The sequence below is a fragment of the Cyclopterus lumpus genome, chromosome 6 (assembly GCF_009769545.1).
Source record: "Cyclopterus lumpus isolate fCycLum1 chromosome 6, fCycLum1.pri, whole genome shotgun sequence".
In the NCBI taxonomy this organism is placed as follows: Eukaryota; Metazoa; Chordata; class Actinopteri; order Perciformes; family Cyclopteridae; genus Cyclopterus; species Cyclopterus lumpus.
This window is the reverse complement of record NC_046971.1, coordinates 19,866,685-19,887,647: the sequence shown is the minus strand read 5'-3', so window position 1 is coordinate 19,887,647 and position 20,963 is coordinate 19,866,685. Positions and strand designations below refer to the sequence as shown.

At 40.6% G+C, this 20,963-nt stretch overlaps 1 protein-coding gene across 1 annotated transcript in view; it reads left to right on the top strand.

The window, feature by feature from the left end:
• The window catches only part of cdh13 (cadherin 13, H-cadherin (heart)), a 197,324-nt gene that overhangs the window by 142,548 nt on the left and 33,813 nt on the right, over positions 1 to 20,963 (top strand). The window contains exons 10-11 of the mRNA XM_034534656.1: positions 7,645 to 7,827; positions 7,937 to 8,190. Of these exons, the coding sequence (XP_034390547.1) occupies positions 7,645 to 7,827; positions 7,937 to 8,190 (437 nt within the window). The remainder of the gene's footprint in view (positions 1 to 7,644; positions 7,828 to 7,936; positions 8,191 to 20,963) is intronic.

The window sequence follows — 20,963 nt, the reverse complement described above, 5'->3', positions numbered from 1 at the left end:
TGTGTGTGTGTGGTTAGTTGAAACATACATTCTTGGATCAGGTTAGAGTGAGATATGGTGAGATATAATATGTCCTTGAAACTTATAAAAATATATAATGATATGATGTTGGTCAGTTTCTAACTTTGCTGTGGATAAATGATCAAATTTAAAGAATGAATATAGGTGTCATTTTGAAGCATTTCTGAGCCACATGTAGGATTTCATTTGCATATATTTGCAATTATATTTCATCCTACATTTGCGCAGTTATTCCATCATCCAGTATTTGACACATATATGAGGTCATTTTTATTACTTCATGTCAAACAAGCATGCTGCATGAAACCCATGAAGGGTACTGAATTACTAGGTGATTTTATTCCGATACTCCTCACATTCGCAGTCTCTAATGCCGTGTTTTCACTGCATCTTACGGCTCTTCTCAACTCGATTCACTTTTTTCTACCAGGCAGGTGCTTGTTCTCTTTTCCACTGTGGATAGTACCGCCTCAGTGCAGCCATGATTATCAGTTGATCGGAGTAGCGAAGCCACGTCCTGCCACGACATCATCTTTAACTTGACACACGCTGAATCCTCTCGAGTGTAACCAAACAGAGAAACGTCTGCTTGAGTATGTCCAAGGGTCCACTGAATATAAAAAATGGTAGCTGCTATTGACGAGAGCTTGACTACTTAAAAGTGGCGGATTTCAAATGACTATTTTTACTCTCTCTTAGCATCGGCTCATTTTGTTTGGAAAATTCTACCAAAAACCATCCACAACTTCTGCTCATGGAAACGCGGAAATAATGTTCTCATGTTGAACCAACTGAACAGAACTCAACTGGACTGCTTGGTGGAAATGGGGCTTAAGATAAAGAGCGAAGAAGCATTATAAATAAGTGTGAACGACCACATGAAATATAGCGTCAGGTGTTCAGTCCCTCATTCGTGAAGTTTTCCCAGAAGAATGTTTAACGTGCTTCAATCACAAAGCCAGCTGTCGGTCTCCACACTAGCTCACAATGGGCTTCTCTTAAAAGGCTGCAATCTTTTCATCGCTTTCTATTATCTCAAAGGTAATCTGCCACTGATCAAGGATATGACCAAATATGTAAATCTGTTGGCTTTATACAATTTCATATTCAGTGTAATGCATCAGCATCAACACTTGAATGATTTCATACACTGTGTTCCTGTATTTCTTGATATACAAGAGCTGTCATGTTCCGCAAAGGTGGAAAAGCTGCTATGCTGAATGTCAGATTCATCGGAAATCTATCTTTAGAAGCAGCCTGAGCGGAGGCTGTTCAAATTCAATAAAGACACAGGTAAACTCATTAACTCCGCAGGCACACTTATACTGTATGCAGGATTAAAGATAGGGGGAAGGGTAAAAAGTGAGTGGGGGTTAGACCGAGAGGTACGTTGCCAATACACAGACACTGCGTCCAGAATTGTGAGGGAAGATGACTGATCACGTGTTCCTGGTGTCCTTTTAGCCTCATTCTGGTACTGTAAAATGAAAATGGTGCCTTTTTACAGATTTGCAGTCTGTCTACACCTTGTTCTTCTGAGAGCTAAGCTGCTTTTGAAAGCAGAAAGAGGAAAGACAAGTGGCTGCTTGGAATTGTACATGATTCCTCTTTAAGCCAACGGGATTTCTTTCTAATTCGGACTTTTACCTCAACAACATCTCCCTCGGTATTTTGTCAGAGGGGCCTAGAAAAACTAAGTTGGTGCATTGCAACACCGTGCAAAGTTCTAAGACTTTTAAAACATTTTATGAGACGTTATATTCAGGGTGGCATGTCATTATTAGATTTGTGTATCTCATTTATTTTCCTGATATTGTATTAGGGTATATATTCTAATACAGTAGTACTTACATTAGACAGCTTACATGCTTTCTAAGAACTAGAAGGATAAAAAAAAATAGCAAATAAGAAGAGATAGACTTCAAAGCAAAAAAAAAAGTGATAAAAATCCAGTTTAAAATGAACCAACACGTCTAGAAACTCAAACTTAAAATGCCTCTGCTGCAGCGCCTCCCTGCCGAGATAAGGGAGCAGAGTCAAAACAGTCTTGTCTCAGGAGGTTTAATGTGATGGGCCACTGTTATGCGTGTTGTCGTTCAGAACAAATCTTTGGGGCAGCGGGGACGTGTCACAAAGTACTTTCCATTAGGACAAACGAACAGCTGCTCGACTGTCTGTCTTGCTGCCTGTCACTGAAGGCCTAACTGCCATCTGTATTCATAACACAATCTGACAGACATCCAGGATAAAAATAAGTTGATCTCAATTTGTCTCCGCTTGTGTATGTATATGTGAGTGTATATGATGCTGTGTACTGTCTGTAAGAATATATGCTTTAGCATTTGTGTGTTTACTTGACTGTAATTACGGTCATCTCTTTACTCATGAATGTCTATGAGAGGCAGCCCAAGATGGAAAAGTCAGAACGATAAACTTGATGGTTTATAGCAGCCAGTATCCAAACAAACACTATTTTTGCTTAAAACTGGTTCATACTGTATCTGTCTCTGTCTTTCTATCTTTATCCTTGTATCGGCGATAGCTCTGCACACAACAGTCAGACTAGAAGAGGTCTTAGTCAGTGGTTTGTAACAAGCAAACAATGCCAGCTGGCAATGAAAGACAAATTAAAAGCCTGTATAAGAAATCGGAGGCCATTTCCATAGTAGTGTTAATGAGGCAGAGAGCATTTAGTGACAGATGTGTAGGCCAATGCTCTTCCAAGGCTTCACATCTCTTTCTCTGGCCTTTTGCCAGCATTTTAGGCTTCCTTTGCACCCCATCTGTTGGAGAAGAAGTACATTGAATGAAGTTGACAGTGTCCAGATGAAGGTTTTGTGGTGTCATGTTGTGACTGAAGAAATCAACCAGCTGTTTTGCTTTGCTTGCGGAACAATATGGGAAAATAATATAATCAAGATCTATTTAGACAAGTTGCAATTCGGTATGCAATTATTTGTAATCTTCCTTATCAACTGTAATAATCACTGTTTGATCAACACAATATTGGATACAGTGCACAAATGGTAAATAATAAATGGATAAACTTGCTTTTGTATTGCGCCTTTCTAGTCTTCTGACCACTCACGCACTTTACATTGCATGTCAGCATTCACCCATTCACATCCATTCATTCACTGATAGCACAGCTCTGGGCAGGAATGTGGGGTGAAGTGTCTTGCTCAAGGACACACTGACATGGACAGGGAGCCAGGGATTGAACCATCGATCTTCAGATTGGAAGACAACCCACTCTACCTCTTATCATACCATACTGCTCTTGTTGGCCAGGCCTATGTGTTATGAGGACATTAAATGAATTGCTGCATGAATGAATATTACTAATATAGCTTTATTTAGCCATTGAATTGTAAAAACATTCAATCACAAGCCTTGTAAACATGTAACATAGTCTACATATAATTGAACTTAATGATAATATGTTAATAAAATCAGAAAAAGGTCTGGTGTGAACATTAAAATATGAAAATGTAATATGAATCTTACTGATCTCCTGTTAATAACAGTTTTGTAAGAAATCCCATATACTAAAGTGCTCACTTACCTTAGCTCCACCACTCAAAACATATCAAGTCAAAGCTTCATTGTGAAAACGTTCTTACATCCAGTAGTTCTCCTTATTTGACGTTGGGGGGACACTAGAGAAAGGTCCAGGGTTCACTAAAGTCATTAAGATTCATCCTCTAGGCAGCATGTTTATCCGTATTCAAGATGGACCAGAGTGTTAAAAGATGGGCCGACCTCCAGAGTGAAAGAGCCATTCCCAGAATGGGTTGAAAGTTATTGTCATCTCACTGGGTTTTATGAGCGAGGTGTAACCTGAACCACCACTTTATCATGACTGACGTGTATAATGGCGCTAACTACAGGTGATTGCCTTATTTCGTAGTTATGCCAAGAAACTCCTTAGACCATATGACATAATACGGTAATCGCAGGACAAATTCCTTGTAAATACTTGGCAATTCTGAATTATTAAACAAAGTGCTAAAATGGGCCGATTCTGTTGGTTTTGTTTCTACTCAACGTGAAGCAGTGGAAGCTCACTGTCCTCATTATGATCTGACAACGCAGTCAGCAATCAACACCTCCTCACCGCTCCTCAGAGAGGTGAGGTGTGACTCTGTCACTTTAGTTAATTGGTGGTGTCATATACAAGCTTAACTATTTGACAAGTGAGGTTACAGATATGATTTATATATAAAAGGAAATGTTTATATTGTATTCTGTGTATGAGGCAGATTGCAAAGGTCAGTTACATATTTGTTACATAATGAGTGCATGATATGTGTGCTTTGTCCTACTGTTCCCGACAGGTACTGGTTTCCATTTAGTTTGGTATGAAAATCCATTATTAAACCTTTGACACCTGATACAACTGTGCCATTCAATACATGTCTGCATACACATACATAAATAATTCTGCAATAGTAATATAGTTGAAGTTTGAAATACAAAGACATTTCTAAACCACAGCAGCAAAATAGTTAATTGCGATGTGCAAGATATTCAGTAATTATCAAATATTAAAAATAAACAGACCTAATAGACCTAATAACACCTATAGCAAGAAATGTGATGTCATGCATTTACTTTTAGGAACAGAGTTATTAGTGGGTCAGCACACCATGCATCATGTACCTACCTTCACATAAATCATACATATTTGATATGCTGCAATAACAATCAAACAAAAGACACCATTACAAACAAAACATTTGTGCAATCAATAATTACAGCGCTGAAACTCCAGATCTTGATATTACTCGTTTATTTATATTTTTTCTTTTAAGTTCCGCCTCAAATCAGTCATTATCTTTTGGCAGGATGGCATTACCTTTAAGATTTATGGGACAGATTATTGAAAAAGTCAGGCATAAAAGAGATGGGAAACAGAAAATCAATGCAACTCTATAGTTTTTTCTCCTTGAAATCTTAAATGTCTTAAGTGTAGGACGCTGTGATTTATGGCCCCTGTCAACTCAAGTATCTGAGTCTGTCCATGTGTCCGTCCCTCTGTCTGTTTCTGTTTACCTTACAGTAATGTGCATGTATTAATGTGTCTGTGCATTGTTTAATCATTATTTAATCTCCCAGGCTACTTCTAGTGTGTGTCTGTGTGTGTGTGTGTGTGTGTGTGTGTGAGAAGCATTTATTACTTGTGTTGTGGGGTAAACAATGTATTCACACACTAGCATTGTGGGGACTCGCCAGCCTTTTGGAGACACGGCTCCATAACCTCTTAAGGTGAAGACTTGGTTAAAGGTTAGGATTAGACAAGTGGAGGTTAGGGTTAGAGCCAATGTAATGTCCTGTAAAGTGTGCGTGTGACTCTTGGCCTGCATCGCCCTGGTCCTGTGGTCATCTTTTTCTCAGAGTGGACTCAGCGACTGGGCTGTGAAAGAAAACAGCCAGAAAAAGAAACAGCCAAACCAAAACCCACCCACCCACACGCACATACAAACACGTGGATTAAAGCAAACTTTTCGGCAGTCCTTTTTTGTTCCTCTTTGGCCATCTCTCTCGTCTCTCCCTTAATGTGTTTAAGTCATTTCAGGCTCGAAGCTCTGCCTCGTAGTTAGTCATTTCCTTCTAGTCTTTCAGGTGACTGGTTGCTTTGTGCTTTAGGTGGAATTAAGGCCTTATCAGCGGCAGGCCAGGAGCCCAGTGGCCACATCACACAGAATACAGCCTTTCCTCCAACCGCATGACTGCCCCACATGATTAAACCCAACCTAAGTGCTGTAGTCTGTGTGTCTGTACTGTATTTGTCTGTTTGTGAGGAGAGAGAGTAAGAAAGAGAAAGAGCTTGCAAATGTTGCATTTCGGTCTTCTGATGTCTGGAAGAGGACGACAAGCATGGCGATGCCAATGACATGCATTTGTCTCTGATCACAGTGCATGTGTCTTTGAATACATGCAGCGGGGGCATGAAGGTAATGTCTTCTAAATATAAGGCAATTGCTGTTAAATTTGTTTTGAAAAGGAGCACTGGGCTTTTTTAGGTTACCAACATCCTCCTAATTTCCACATGATGCTTTTTGTACCAGACTGCCGCAGGCTTGCAGGACAAGGGGCCAACAATGCCCATGTGGGAACAAACATAACCTCCTTCTTAAAAGAACATTGTGCCTCCATCCTCTCTGTCCTAAATGACTGTTCAACGGTTCAATGTGTTTTTAGGTTTTTTTAAACAAGCTTTGAATGAATAAAAAAGGGAGAAAAGAAAGGAAAGAGGAGAAATCAATGTTTGTGTCTTTTCAGATAAACGCATGGAGCCAGGCAGTGTGAGGCGGTAAGAGGGTAATCTGTGAAACAACAATACCGTGGGCTGACAGGAGACGCAGTAATCTAAGCTGGACCAGCCCTATCCTTAAACAGAGTGTTCTGTGTCTGAAAGATTACACTGTAAGCTCTGACACCATAATGGTCCTGACACGCACACACACACACAGTCACAGCATTGCGTCTGCCTGCCTGGAGCTTCTGCAATGGTACCCCTGTTCAGGATGTAGTCTTTAGTGAGAGCCTTGCCGGCAGAATACATCGATAGGAATCTGATTGAGGCTCGCTGCCAACAATGAGCAGAGAGGCGGCGAGTGATTGACACTGAAAGGTAAATGAGATGCATCACTGTTTATTCTCTATACTTGGGCTGTTTGTCCATGCATTCAAACGCAAATGCCTTTTCTTGGATTTGCAGAATATGGGACTCGACAATGACGTTTCTTTTTTTTTTTCTTAATTTCTGTCCCCCCTTTTCAGCTGTAGCTCCAGAGTATAAAAATAGACGTGGCCTTCCACAGCTGTATCAGTGAGCAAAAATGTAACGAAAGAGAAAAATAGCCAGAAATGTGAAGCTTTACATTACAGTCCTCTCCCTAAAATCTATTATTTTAATGATGAGGATGATAATTACATACAGTATATAAAGAGGAAGAACACTTAAAGGTGCCCATGTTAAGTTTACATCAGTGTTTGTCACGAATTGCAATGTGTTTATCCTTGAGGTTTAACAAAACATGTTGAGCGCATTTCCATCCTTATAAAACACATACAAGGCATTTTTAAATATTTAAATCCTGCATTGTTAGTATTCTTAGTTTGCTTGCCTGCAGTCTTCTTCTTCCATGTCTTTGTTGATACTTCTTTGTGCATTTCTACCACCAGTGAAATAGCAAGAAACCATCAGCAACAATGCTCACGTGTGTGCACAATGCAAACCAAACAGGGACCTAATCGTAAAACCATTGCTCCACTGCTCCACTAGTCAAAAATACCTTCAATGAACGGCAGAGAAAATGTTTCCCCTTTGTGGTCACAAATCTTCCCACAGGCTGCGTCTAATAAACTTTAATTCATGTTGTCATCCACTTGTGTCTTTCTATTGACTCAGTATGCTGTAGTGCTGCTCTTCTCACCTTCGGAGTTACTTAAATCCACTATGAATAGAAAGTTGTCGTCTACACTCCATCCTCTCTGTCTTCTTTCTGTCTGAGTCCAGGCTGATGTGATCTGTTATCGTCTATACTATAGTCATGTCGGTTTCCTCAGTTCATCTGGCTCACTAATGGTGATTTGTCTGTCCGTCTCCTCTAACAGTTCGAGGCGTACGTGGACGAGGGCTCTACGGGAGTGGTGGTCAACCTGACAGTCGACGACAGGGACGACCCAGACACGGGGGCGTGGAGAGCGATCTACTCTATAATTAACGGTGATCCCACACTGAGCTTTGACATCCAAACCAACCCAGACAATAATGAGGGAATGCTGTCTGTTGCCAAGGTAAAGTACATCAAACTATCCAATGCATTCACATGCTGCAGTTGGTAACATAATCACCCTTCCCTTACATTAATTTACAATAATTTCTCTTCCCCCCCCCCCCCTTCAGCCTCTGGACTACGAGGCCACAGCGTTCCACACGCTGCTCATCAAAGTGGAGAACGAGGACGCTCTGGTTCCTGATGTCGGCTATGGCCCCAGCTCCACAGCCACTGTCCATGTCACAGTCCTGGACATCAACGAGGGCCCCGTCTTCTTCCCCGACCCCCTGATGGTCACCAGGATGGAAAACATTCCTTTAGGCAGCTTTGTGGCCTCACTCAACGCAACAGATCCAGATATTCTACAGATCCAGAGCATCAGGTAAGGAGCCTGCGGTAAAATTCCATGGAAAGAGTTCCAGAGTTGCAAAACTGTGCTTGTCCTGTGTATAAAACAAAGAGAAGATGAGATGAACGGGAGAGAGCATGTTTGTGTTGTGCGGTCGAATGGCATCTGCTGTAGCTCAGTATTGTCCGTAATGAGCTTTCTGATCTTCATTCAGTTTCCCTCTGTTCAGATTGGCAACATAATCAAGTCTTGTTGGCTAATGGGACTCTTTGAAAAGCACTTAATGTTTTCTTTTATAGCAGGGCTGTTCTCTTATGTCAGTGAGCTTCCAGATATTTTCATCCCTCATCGGATTCACATATCTTCGTACCCAGTTTTTTCTTTGCCCGTTAGGCTGATGTGTTGTAGAAACAGATGAAATATTCTGCCCGGGCAATTTCCGATTTACTGGCACAAGTCAAACCGTCCACCGCAGTCAACGGAAAAGTCACAGAATGGGGCCGCTCATTAACTTTAACTATGTTACAGAAAATGCCCTTCCCTCAAATATTACCATCATCATAACAGGAAGGCTATTAGTTTCACTATGTGCTACAATAAAAAGTAGTTCTCTTGCTGCCACAGGAAGCCCCGTGGCGCGTGCTGTACTTCCTTTTACAAGGAAAACTCATCATTGCATTTATTGGCTTTCAGGCCTAATTTGTTCTTGATTTAGTTTGCTCTTTTTCTGCACCATTGGAGTTATAGATCATGTAAAAAAATAGTGTTAAGTAAACACATGAGGATAATAATGTCCCAGGGGGACAAATAAAACTCACCACATTGTGACTTTAATGCTCAAACTATTGATGCTCCTTTATGTGCTTTGAATCGTAGTCACCATGTCCATATCAAATGATACATAACGTTATTCAACTTAATGTTGCAAAGAAGTCGGGACCTGTGCCTATAACATTTTAACAAGGTCAGGTCACTTGATCGTATGAATTTCAAAATGTCTGAGAACACAAATTGGTCTCTGAATACAAATGCCTGCTCTGAGTTTCTGGGGAAAACAAGAAACATATCTATTTAACAGAATCTTATTTTAAACTATATCCAGTCGCTCCATGTGATTGGCTTAACATTTGTATTAACATTGGTCAATGTCCAAAATTTAATTTAAAATACAAACGGAATTTGTACACCAAAAGTAAACAGAGATGAAAGATATATATAGACATGTCACTTTGCTGTCCGTAGAACCACACCACAGGCGTGGCTAGAAATCATGCTTAGCTTCTTTCTGAATTGATATCACTGGCGGAGTTGATACCACTTAAATGAGAAAGGTTGAGACAGGGTTATAAAAGTTCCTCTTTCACTGATCTCATGCATCAGACTATCGAGCAGTGAAAGCTTTTCTCCGAACCAAATGTGAAGTAGAATATGTGTTTTCTACATGCTGCATTCAGTCTTGACTGCATCTTAGCTGCTCGTCCTTTAGCAGCTGTGGGTCTTCAGCACGTCATTTACATCCACTGCTCCTGAATAGCACTCCAACAGAAAGTGTCCCACTGATGCAAGACTCAAGTTTCAATAGTATCTTGTCATTGAAAGACAGCATAAAAGAATGAATTCCTATATGACTCAGATTAGGTCAGGTTAAATTCGGGAGTTTCACTAGTTGTCGTCTGTTTATGGGTTTTCTTTCTGACACATCGACTATTTTGATATGTGCATTTGTATTTTGAAACTTTATTGATGATATGAAAGCCATCTCAAAAGAATTTGGTGACATTTCATCTATATATAGCCACGGCGGGTTTGTTTACGATACCTTCTTTGCATTTTGACTGATCTTCCAAGTTGTATATTTGTATCTTTCTAACTCTTTCCTTGCTGCTCTGCTCCTCTCATCTCCAGCATACATTTCTGTATTTATTTCACGGCCTCTGTGTTTGTAGTCATTTGATCCTCTGACATTTTGCCAGTAACTGTGACTTTGAAGTGTCATAACTGTGACCTGCAGACAGGTTGAGGACATTGTGAAAGACAGGCAGTTGGAGAGGTGGAAATAGGGAGAGAGCGTGCACAGAATGAAAAAAAAAAGAAGAAAAGATCAAAAATAGGAGCAGATGTTTTTACCTTCCTCTCTCCTTCCCTGTCTGTTTCTGCATAGCTCTGCAAGTGTGGATTGTTGTGTGTTTGTGTGTCAGTATGTCTGCCCTCTGGGATCCGTAGGTCAAATGCATTTGACATAGAACACAATCGGTGTGACTCGCGGCTCAGAGTGAGTAGCAAACAGTGCCCAACACACACACACACACACACACACACATGCATGCTTGTTTGTGTGTATTTGTGAGGACTATTTAATTATTTTAGAGTAATGCACGTACACTAAACAGACCTACTCGTGTTTACTTTACATTTTACACAACACTCTTGTCTGTGCATATTTTGACAAGAAATAGCATGTAGAGAAACAAAAAGTAGCCATTTGCTAAATTTGAAAAAAACTCAACACATGAAGCATTTGAGCAGCTTAGCCGTATTTGCACAGGACTTTTGTTACCTGGCGTCTTCCTGTGATTTATGATAATTCATCAGTGTTCTTAAACCTGTGCAAATCTGCCATGGGTGATATTTGTAGTCAGTAATTGGACCTGAATCAGAATCAGGCCCCATTCATACAGGATTGATGGGGAAATTTATATTTACTTCTTTAGCTTAATTGATAATTGCAGGTGCTATTTACAAAAACATACATATGCACTGCAACACAGGGGATCTGTGAAGAAAGGATTTCTAATTAAGATGGTAGTAGATTGCAGTTAAATTATATTTATTATATTATCTTCTGTGAGGTGACATATTTTTGAGTGGAGTGCAATTTATGGAAGGGGCACAGTTGAATGAGGGATTTAAATTAAATCCTTACAATGTGATTGGATTGCCCAAAGGAAATGGCGTTGTGCAACATCCTCGGTGATCAGTGTTTGTTGGACCCAAACCCCGGCAGTTCCTGCCCGATCTCTTTGGGCTTTTGCAATGTGGTAATTACGTGTGAATAGTGAGCTATAGGTGAACTGGTGGGCAGATTAGTCTTTACCGTAGTACAACATTTTCTTTATTATTAAGTGGTAAGTATTATTAAGTAAGTGGTTAATTATTTTTAATTCGAAACCCTCCTGACAATGACGAGACTGTGTATCGCCTAATCGTCTTTAAGGCCGCTGAGTTAACATTCACATTTATTTATAACAAAACATGACGAAAAAAATTAACAAAACGGGGGGACTAAAACACTGTACACTGAAAATAACGAGCCATTCAAATATTATTAACATCAGAAGTAGCGATATTAATTAACTATATAATAAAAACAACACCATAGACACATTAACACAACCCTACTGCAAAAAAAAAAAAAAAAAAAGCAGTGAACTCACCGCGAACTGAAAGTGACGCATAAATGTTTTTTCTTGCTGGGTCAAGGCTGTTAGCTGTGTGGTAGGGCAGCCATTTGCTACGATTTTGTGCTTTTCCTCAAACGTCCTCTTTGAGAATGACGTTGCAAGTAAATCTGCCACCAAGTCCGGTTCTAGTACTCCTCCTTCAGCCATAGATGAAAGAACTAAAATACTATAAATTCAATTACTTCTCGAAACAACAGTTTCAATAACATGAACCGTGCTATAGTTTCTTGTTAGACGACGAGTCACGGTAGCCGATGGACCAATCACAGCGCATGTTAATCATAAATCAATAAATGTGTATTTAATTTTTCTAATTAAAAGTTATAGCTATTTTATAATGTAATTGTATTTCACAAATACACTACATGTATTATAATTATTTTTCCCTATTAGCTTATTTTCTGACCATTAACATGCCATGTGATTGGATAATGATGCTGTTAGCAGCATGAGGAATACCAGAGGCCTGAAGCAGAGGAACACATGAGACTCCTGTCTGTGCAATGAGAAAATAAGCTAATAGGGAAAAATAATTATAATACATGTAGTGTATTTGTGAAATACAATTACATTATAAAATAGCTATAACTTTTAATTAGAAAAATTAAATAAAAATTAAAATAATAAAATAGCTATAACTTTGTGATTCTGTTTAGGCCTTCAGAGAAGGCTTTGAAGGCCCTAACGGCCCACCACAAGTCTGTACTTGGCGTACTTGGTATTGAAAAATCGGCCTTAGCGAACTTAGAAATATTGCAAAAGAAAACAAACACATTCTCAGACAATGTGAGCATGAAAGTTTACTTTGTTTGTACACACTGAAACACTAATTAGCTAATGCAAGACAGGTGTGTAGGCAGGCGGTGGTCACAGCAGCAATCTGGGCACCTGCAGCTGCAAGGAGCTCACTAAGGACATCTAGAGAGCAGGTGCAGGAACAAGGGTGTCCTCATGATACCTCGTCCATAATTATGCTACACATTACCTAATGTGGTATTAATCACTTCAGTTTCAGTCTTCATACATGTTTTACACAGGATGACAGAAGTAAGATCAAGCTTTAACTTGACTACCTCCACGCACATTAATGGAAGTTTTGTTCAAAGGTCTAATCACTCAAATTGCAACAATTATTGATTCTCTTTGAAGTTTTCGGAATATGCTTTGCGCTGCAGTGCGTATAGAACAGGCTGTGCTGGGAAGCTCCTCGTAAGCCTGCATGGTTTCTAGCCCACAACAAAGAAGAACCTAGCAGGGTTAATCGGGGCTACCTCATTATCTTGTTTTCAAAGGATCTCATTTGGTGCAGGGGTGAAAAAAATGATCAACAACAAAGCAATGTGCCTTTCCTCAAACTACAGACTGACCTTAGATTTTCTATACGCCCTCTCGCTATTGTGTACATCATTTCAGCATTCTGTTCAGTATTTGGGACTTCCAAACATTTAGGCTGTGGGGGATTTGTCCGTAGAAATGACTGTTTAATGGTTTTAGTCAAGTGCAGTGGTTTTGAGAGCTCTGAAGAAGAAAGTGACATCAGACATAGACAACGAAAGACAGCCTTGATGGGAGAGTTGGATTTGCTTTTGATCAAACTTTACAGAATTTCTAGTAAACGTCTGACTAGAAGTGTGTAGCTTGTCGCGTGGGCGCTTGACATTGTGGAAATATGGAGCTCTTCAGGGTATTTTAAACCCTGAAATCTGGAAGAAAGTTTAGTCAAAAAGTTAACTCCAATATTTACTCAAATCCTATTTTAAAATGGACTCTTCATGCTGCTCCAGTGCCAATCCAGTAGGCTGTGAAGAGGGAAGCAAAGAATCTAAAGTGTCATTAATAAAGTTTGGCTAATTCAATTAAGTCTCATTTCCAGTGACAGGACTCTCATCGGTTGTCAAATAACTATTTACACTGCAGTAATTGATGGCAAAAGGAGAGTATCTTTCCAGCAGAAATTAAATGCACTCATGGCCACGGTCTGAACACAGAATGCAGTGAATCATAGAGGACAGTCTGCAGAGGTGATTTCATGTTTAGTGTGTGTGGTTAGTGTTTTTTTTTTTATTCTTTCAAGCGATCACAGTAAATATTTTCAGCATCTCTCCACTAAAACCAGACAACAGGTCGAAATGTACCAGATGTTTCCAAAGATTTTCCAACACAGAGAAGCTTTAGACAGATAAAACAGAATGCTTTGAACAGCAGACAGATGAAATGTCTGAGTGGGGGGGGGACAATCAATAGCATTGAAAATAAAAACATTTCCAGTGTGTTTCAGATCAATATGTTGTCACAATGAAAGGTCTTCAGACTTAGCCTTCGCTCAACTACGACTTCTCCATTTTCTCTGAAGTGCATTTGACTTATTTTCCTCTCATGGCTTTTGAAAATCGAGTGAATCTCAAACTGTTGGGTCGTCCATTATTCAGCAGCTGTCTACTTCCACTTCTCACTCTGGTCATTTTCAAGTTAAAAGGGATGGGACTTAAAGGAAGAAGGATGGGAAGCCGGAATGTCAGTCATGAAAACTGGCAGGTAGCTTTGAGGAGCCGAGGTAAAGGAGGAGAGAGTGAGACAAGCACACTGTGAGGATGACAGAGTCTGTGTGAAGAAGGGAGGTGTTGAATGCTACAAAGGCTGACCTGTGAGGGGTCAGTCGGTGCGATCACCTTGTGTCTGAAAATGTCCCTGTCGACACAGGAGAACGAACAGAAGCGCAGAAAGAGAGACAGAGGATGCAGGACTTGAGATAAAGATGACAGCAAGACATACCAAGAGAGCACACAGGGGAGGAGAGAATGTTGGGAAGCAGCCAGCGGAGAGTAATTCATCCACTGACTGTCACACTTTTTTATTAATACAAGTAGATTGTCATTAAAGAAGATTTGATTGACTGAGACTACCCCGCAAATGTGTCAAGCCAGATATGCTGGGACAGTTAAGCCTTCTGGATGCTGCATAAGGCACAAAGTAGAAGATACCGGGGATGAAACAGGGGAGTAAAGTAAAGACGAAATCAATAATACTTTCGCTGAACTTGTGCTCACTAATTCCAAAAGTTCAAAGTGGCCTTACTCGGACAACAGCAGGGCACATTCGTTTGGCCAGAAGTTTGCTGCCTGTCTCCCGTCTCTCTTTCTGTCAACGCATCACATCCAAAATGAACCCTGAAAGAAGAACCCAAAACCGCAGAACCGGTCACTGGAGCATTCATACAACAAATTGTGTGTGTGGGCTTAGTGTGAAACACCACACACAGTCGTACTTTGTCCTTGATTTGATGACTGCACACGTGTGTTTATTTATTGTTTATGACCATTTACATATGTTTATTTTACAGAAATGTAAACCTGTAATGGTTTTATGAAGTCATTGTTTGCAGTGCAATATGAGGCATCAATTGTGTCAAAGCAAAGCAGTTGTCAGAAATTGGAATGTTTTAAATCTTGTATCAAATCTTGGCCTTTGTCATCAGAAACCAGTATACAGAAAAATGTACGTAGTTAATCCTCAACTAAGTGTCTGAAAGGGAGGGAGTTTAATTGGTTTTCACTGTGTTATTTATGCACTGCTGGCTTTCTTCAGGATGTCAAGGGGGTCGGCTGTAGCTCATGGGGAGAGTGGTCATACAACTGAGGATGGGTCATATGCAGAGAACACTGTGGGATCAATAAATTGTACATTATTATTATTAAAATAGAATCAAACTTGCATTTGCCAACAGTGCATACTTCTTCCAACCAAACTGACACCTAAAATGCGACAGGACCACGAAGCTACTGTTTGAGGCAGCATTGCATCATCCAAGAGCAGAAGACTCGCTGTCTCAGAGAAAGTTTCAAAGATATGAGTTGCCAGTTTTCCATTTTAATGTCACTCTGCAGAGCGGAACGGGCTGAGTCATACAGTCTCATCCATTTTCTTCCTTCTCTTTCATCTCTCCCTTGGGCATGTGTAGGGGCTGATTGCAGACTAATACAATGTTTAGATGTGTTTCTCATGCCAGACAGGAGGGAAGAGAGAGTTAAAGAGAAAGAAGACGGAGAGACAGAGAGGTGGGGCAGGGAGAGGCTTTAGTCAGACACAGTCAGAATGCCAGGGAAAAATTAAAAGTATCCCAAAATATGCCAAGAGGAACAGTGAGAGTGATGCTGTGCTGTGAAGCAGTAGTAAATTGCTTTTCTTCCTCCAAATTACAAGGTTATGCTTTTCCACTGATGCAGAGCTGCTATTATGCACCTTATTATGATAATACCATTTTGTCCTCTGTTATGTTACTCAAGCTTGCTAATTTATGAAAATGATATTGCACCCAGCAAGGAGAGCTCACTGGTGTCACTATGTGCATGTGCAGATACACTCTTGTGCCTTCTCTCTGTATTCGTGTTTCAAAGTGTGTCCTTGCACACTTGTCTCTGTTCCTGCCAAATATTGACAATGCGAACCTTTCATTCTCATTCCAGCCCGCCTTCTCTCTGCGCTCGCTCCACTGTCGCTGTTAAGTCGACACTGTGGGTCTTTGTTCAGCACACTCAGCGGAATGTCTGCAGTTGTTGAGTGGAGTTGGCAGAGAGCCTCCTCTAGACTACCTGGCTCGCAGCAAACAATAGTGGAAAGAGTGAAGACAGCCTTTTGAGGTTGTGTAAAAGGTAAATCAAACGTATTGGTTTCACGCTCTCAGCGAAGCCTAATCGTAGCTAGGACAGGACACTGGATCAGTACCTGTAAAGAGGAGACAGACAACGCAAAGAGACAGTCCTCTCTGGCGCTGCTCCCGCATGGAGACATCAGAGTACAAAGGACATAATTAAAGGTAAAAGAGAGAGGCTTCACTCGTCACATTTAGACAGGATCATTTTTCTTTGTAACCACCTCCCCACTGAGTCCCTTTTCCTATCTTTTAATTCACACATCTAATGCCTCATCCGTGTGTTGCTTTTTGCATAACTCATCTATGATTAAGGCTGTTGACAAGTGGTGTGGTTGAATGTGTTCTTCCTAGCTGTTCCCTGCCTACTCACATGTTAAGGTCGGGCTTTGACAGGGGGTGGCTTGAAGACTTATGCGTAGTAAGGATGAAGAATGACAAGAAACTGTTTTTTATCCCATCTCGTGATGCTGTGACTGCCTTCCATGATTGCCAATTAAATCCCTCAGCTTTTTCATAATAATGTGTCTGCACATCCAGCACTATAGATACCTTAATTAAAATCCATCAGACACTTCACACCTTCTTTTACACCTTTTTTGTCCAAGTTCACGTACTTTCCCCGCTGACACGTACGCAAAGACAAACCCCGGCTGAACCTCTGTGACAGATGATTGACGCGCCAGGCGGCGGCGTTTGCTTTGTCCTTTCTCAGTGCTGTCACATTTATTTTCCCGGTATAGACCTGCTGCACTGTGCTGATACAGAGCAGAAATGTGAACAGGTGTGACATGGGTAATTTGTCCACATGGCTTGGAGCAGTGGTTGGACAAAACTGGGCAGCTCAGTTCAGCTCAAGTAGGACTTTGGTGACCCCAAAGGAGTCCTTTATTTTTCAACCACAAAGCCACATCCTCCCTCTCGTTTTCCTCTGTAATTTCAAAAACTGAGGGACAGAATTTTCAATGTGCCTCAAAGTTGATCACGGATTAAAAGGAACATAAATGGTTTTGGCTTCTGACTTATATTACACTTAATACAGTTAACTTTAGCTCAAAGATATGCTCAAAGTGAAACTCAGAGATTGTTTCTGTTCCTGTCATGTATGTGGGAGGGCTAGTCCAGGCCTTATGCCAATAACTGGCACCAGATTCCTGCAAATTTGGTAACTTATGGATCTTGGTAGTTTCAGAGAAGGTCTGCAGGGGAAATAAAGAAGAAGTATTATTTATATTCATCTTCCCTATCATCATTTTATTAATTCTGGCCACTCAAATCTCAATATGATGTTTGGAGATTTTCTTATCAGCTTATAAACATTAGCCTTCAGTCGTGTTTCTGGCAGAGTGGTGAGTGTTAGTCCCATAGTCACCTTTCTTTCAGCTCAGGTTTTTGTCTCCACCAACTCCTGAGGGAAATATTTGGCAGCTACAGTAAATGGTTGACTTGGTTGATGATCTAGCAGCGTACACTGTCTGTCTCCCGCTGTGTGCTGGGCAGGTAGTTTGCAGTCAGTTTTTACTTTTTTTTTTTCACTGAACAAAAATAAGCTTCCTGCTGTAGCTGCTGATGTGAGCAGTGAGACCCACTGTGGGCCCAAAAAAACACAACACTGCTGAAAGAGACACTTCGAGTGACACATAGCTGTGGAATCTATAGTTGACATAAGAATATTGATCATTACCGCTTTAATGGAGGTACTCACACTGTATGAGCTGTGAGCATTTAACACATCAGTCTGCACCTTTGCCAATGAGTTGGTCTGCGTGCACTAAATGCAAGTGCACACAAGCCATTTAAATGACCTTTTCACCTTCTCCATTCATTGTGCCTCCCTATCATAACCTATAGGACCTCTGAGCGGCTTTAAATACAGGACAGTTTAGGTCGGCAGACTTATTTAAATGAGTGAAGTTGCGTCCAGAATAGATTTAGGGATAATTGTGGGTAGGTCAGTTCTGGCATTGTACAGGTTTGCAAAACTGGATCCGCACAGCACTCTGACTGGCTCCTCAGGTGATGCCACCAGAGATGACATTGAGTCGAGAGACGGGGAGGAGTCTGCGATAGAAAGCGGGGAGAATTCATTGGCATTGCACATTTATTCACAGTTCCAGTCTCCTGTGTCCAAGTCGTATCTCCATTCTTGATCCCTTTTCTTATCACGCTCTCTCTTCCCTCCTGCTCTCGCTTTACTAGCGGTGGATTTGGATGTACTGTTGTTACGGCCAAACACAAGTGGGCACAACCCCTGCACGTTTACTGAGTGTTTCGTGATTGTTCTCATATCTATTGCTCACACACACTGAGTAGCTCTCAGATAGAAACACACTACTACTACTACTTTCTCTCTGTAAGTTAGACTCCAATCACAGGAAGATCTTGCTGACAGGAGAGAGAAAAATAAAGTGATAAAGAGACATAAAGATAGGACAATAATGTAACAGAAAGTGAGGACAGAAAGAAGAAGAGAGAATGGAGGGGGAGAGAAGTAGTGAGAGAAATGCACAATAGGTTTTCCTGTAATATGCTGTCATTGCCATGAAGTGTATGAGTACACACAAACTGAAAACGGGGAACAGTGACACTTGAAATAGCAATACGAAGTTCTTGTTTGGGACTGTTGGTGTGTGTGTGTTTCTGTAACGAGGGCATCTATAATAGTTTCATAGGAGGACAAAATGGTCAGCTTTTCAAGTGACCAAACATAGTAGAGGAATATGACGTACTTCTCTCTTTATACACACACACTTACAGCCGTATACATATTCCATTTGGATGCATTTCCCTTTGCCTCAGACAGTTTGAATCATTACGCAGAAACACCAGGGAATCACATGTTGCGTCGGTGTTTGACACGGATCGTTGTCTCATTTTGCATCACTATCTCTTCCTAACTGCTGGGCGTTTTAATTTCCCAAACAGTAGTTGAGCTTCCAACCTTCCCCATGCACCCAACTGTGTTCACGGTGTGCCTTTGAACAACTCACAATCTTTTGAATATGAAGCAAAGCCTGCAACACCTTGATATAGATGTGTGGGTAATGAACTTTGTCACTGAAATAAGGGATGCATTTGATTATTGGAGTAAGCCCAAGAGCAAAGTAAAATGTATTATATAAGGATCAAAGGTAAAATTGTAATATAAATACAGCACTGGCATATTCTTTGCATATAATTTCACTTTAAGCAAATCTTCCTTTGACCCCCAAAAATCATCTCACAAGGGAGGTCCAGACCCTGAGCTGGAAAACCAATTTGCCTTATAAAGTCAGTATATGCATGACCTGACCAGCTGTCCTAGATTGTTATGGCTGTTTTGTGAAACTTAATGATGCTCATTCAGAGAGGGAGGTGAGGGCATGAATACCCATCAACCCCTGCACAGAGAGAGCTGCATAAATTCAGTAAATGCTTTGGGAGTTACACGTGACTCAAACCTGAGCTATAGCTCTGAGGAGTCTGATTCGGGAGCTATAGGAGCTGTGTCAAAATGACCAGTATAACTCCAAAAATCAGTCTGTTATATCCCCTCTATGTGTGAGGTCTTATTAAAGCTGCATTGATGACCTACAGAGAAATGATATGAAATGTACACGATCCATTTAAAACGTGGAAACCTTTGCCTCTGTAATCTGCACATCACCTTTTCTTTTTCTTTTTTCTTTATTTTCCCCATTCATTGTGCCTCCCTATCATGATAAGACCTCTGAGCAGGTTTAAATACACAACAGTTTAGGTCAGCAGACTTATTTAAATGAATCAAGTTGCGTCCAAAATCGATTTAGGGATAATTGTGGGTAAGTCAGTTCTGGCATTGAGACATGTGGGTGTGATCACCTACAGAGAAATTCTCTAATGTTCCCCCTAGCCCTACGTTAGCGTCTTTCAACTCTTTGTTTTGGTTTCACGGCTTACAACTTTAAAGGTTTGGTTCTGTCTCATCAGTTCTGTCACTATAGCACCACATGGCGGTTGCATATTGTCTGACCGCTGCCTGCCCAGCACCAACCCCAGACCCTTTAAGAGAGGAAGAAACGTCGTGAAACAGCTGTGGTGAATGTCGGTAACGGACGAATGCAGTTATTTCTCTGTGTGAGGACGGTTTCAGTGTTTATCAATTTGATATGTCCTACGTTATGTAATATAAACTACCATGTTGAGCTCACATTTGCTCTAACATTTTGGTAAATTTAATATTGTAGTTAATGATACAATAATGAGCGTATCATCGTCATCGTCCCAAAGAGCAGTTTGAACAAACAATACTCTGAATGAGGGGAATCAAATGAACCACATTGAAAAGCACTTTAGTGGTCAATTTGTTTGATAAGAAAAGTGGAATGTCCACTTCAGAAAGTACATCATTTTAACCCTCTTTGTGATCCTTCATCAATATGAATTACTACTGTCGATCCAATAAAACACGGGTGCATTTGAAAGAGGACTCAAGCAGCCATACTTTTGAATTACTTCTTTGAAGAGCTGCCAACAATATATCTTACTTCAGAGAAAACAAACAAGAGCAATAATCTGCATTTATGCAAAGAGCCCTCCTTTACGGCACTCACTTCCCAGCTTTGATCTTCTCTCTAAATGAGCTCTTACCATAAATTGTCTCTCTTATTCGGTGTATCCCTACCACACCTGCTATTGACACAGAAACGCACACAGACGGACACAATGTATGCAAGCAT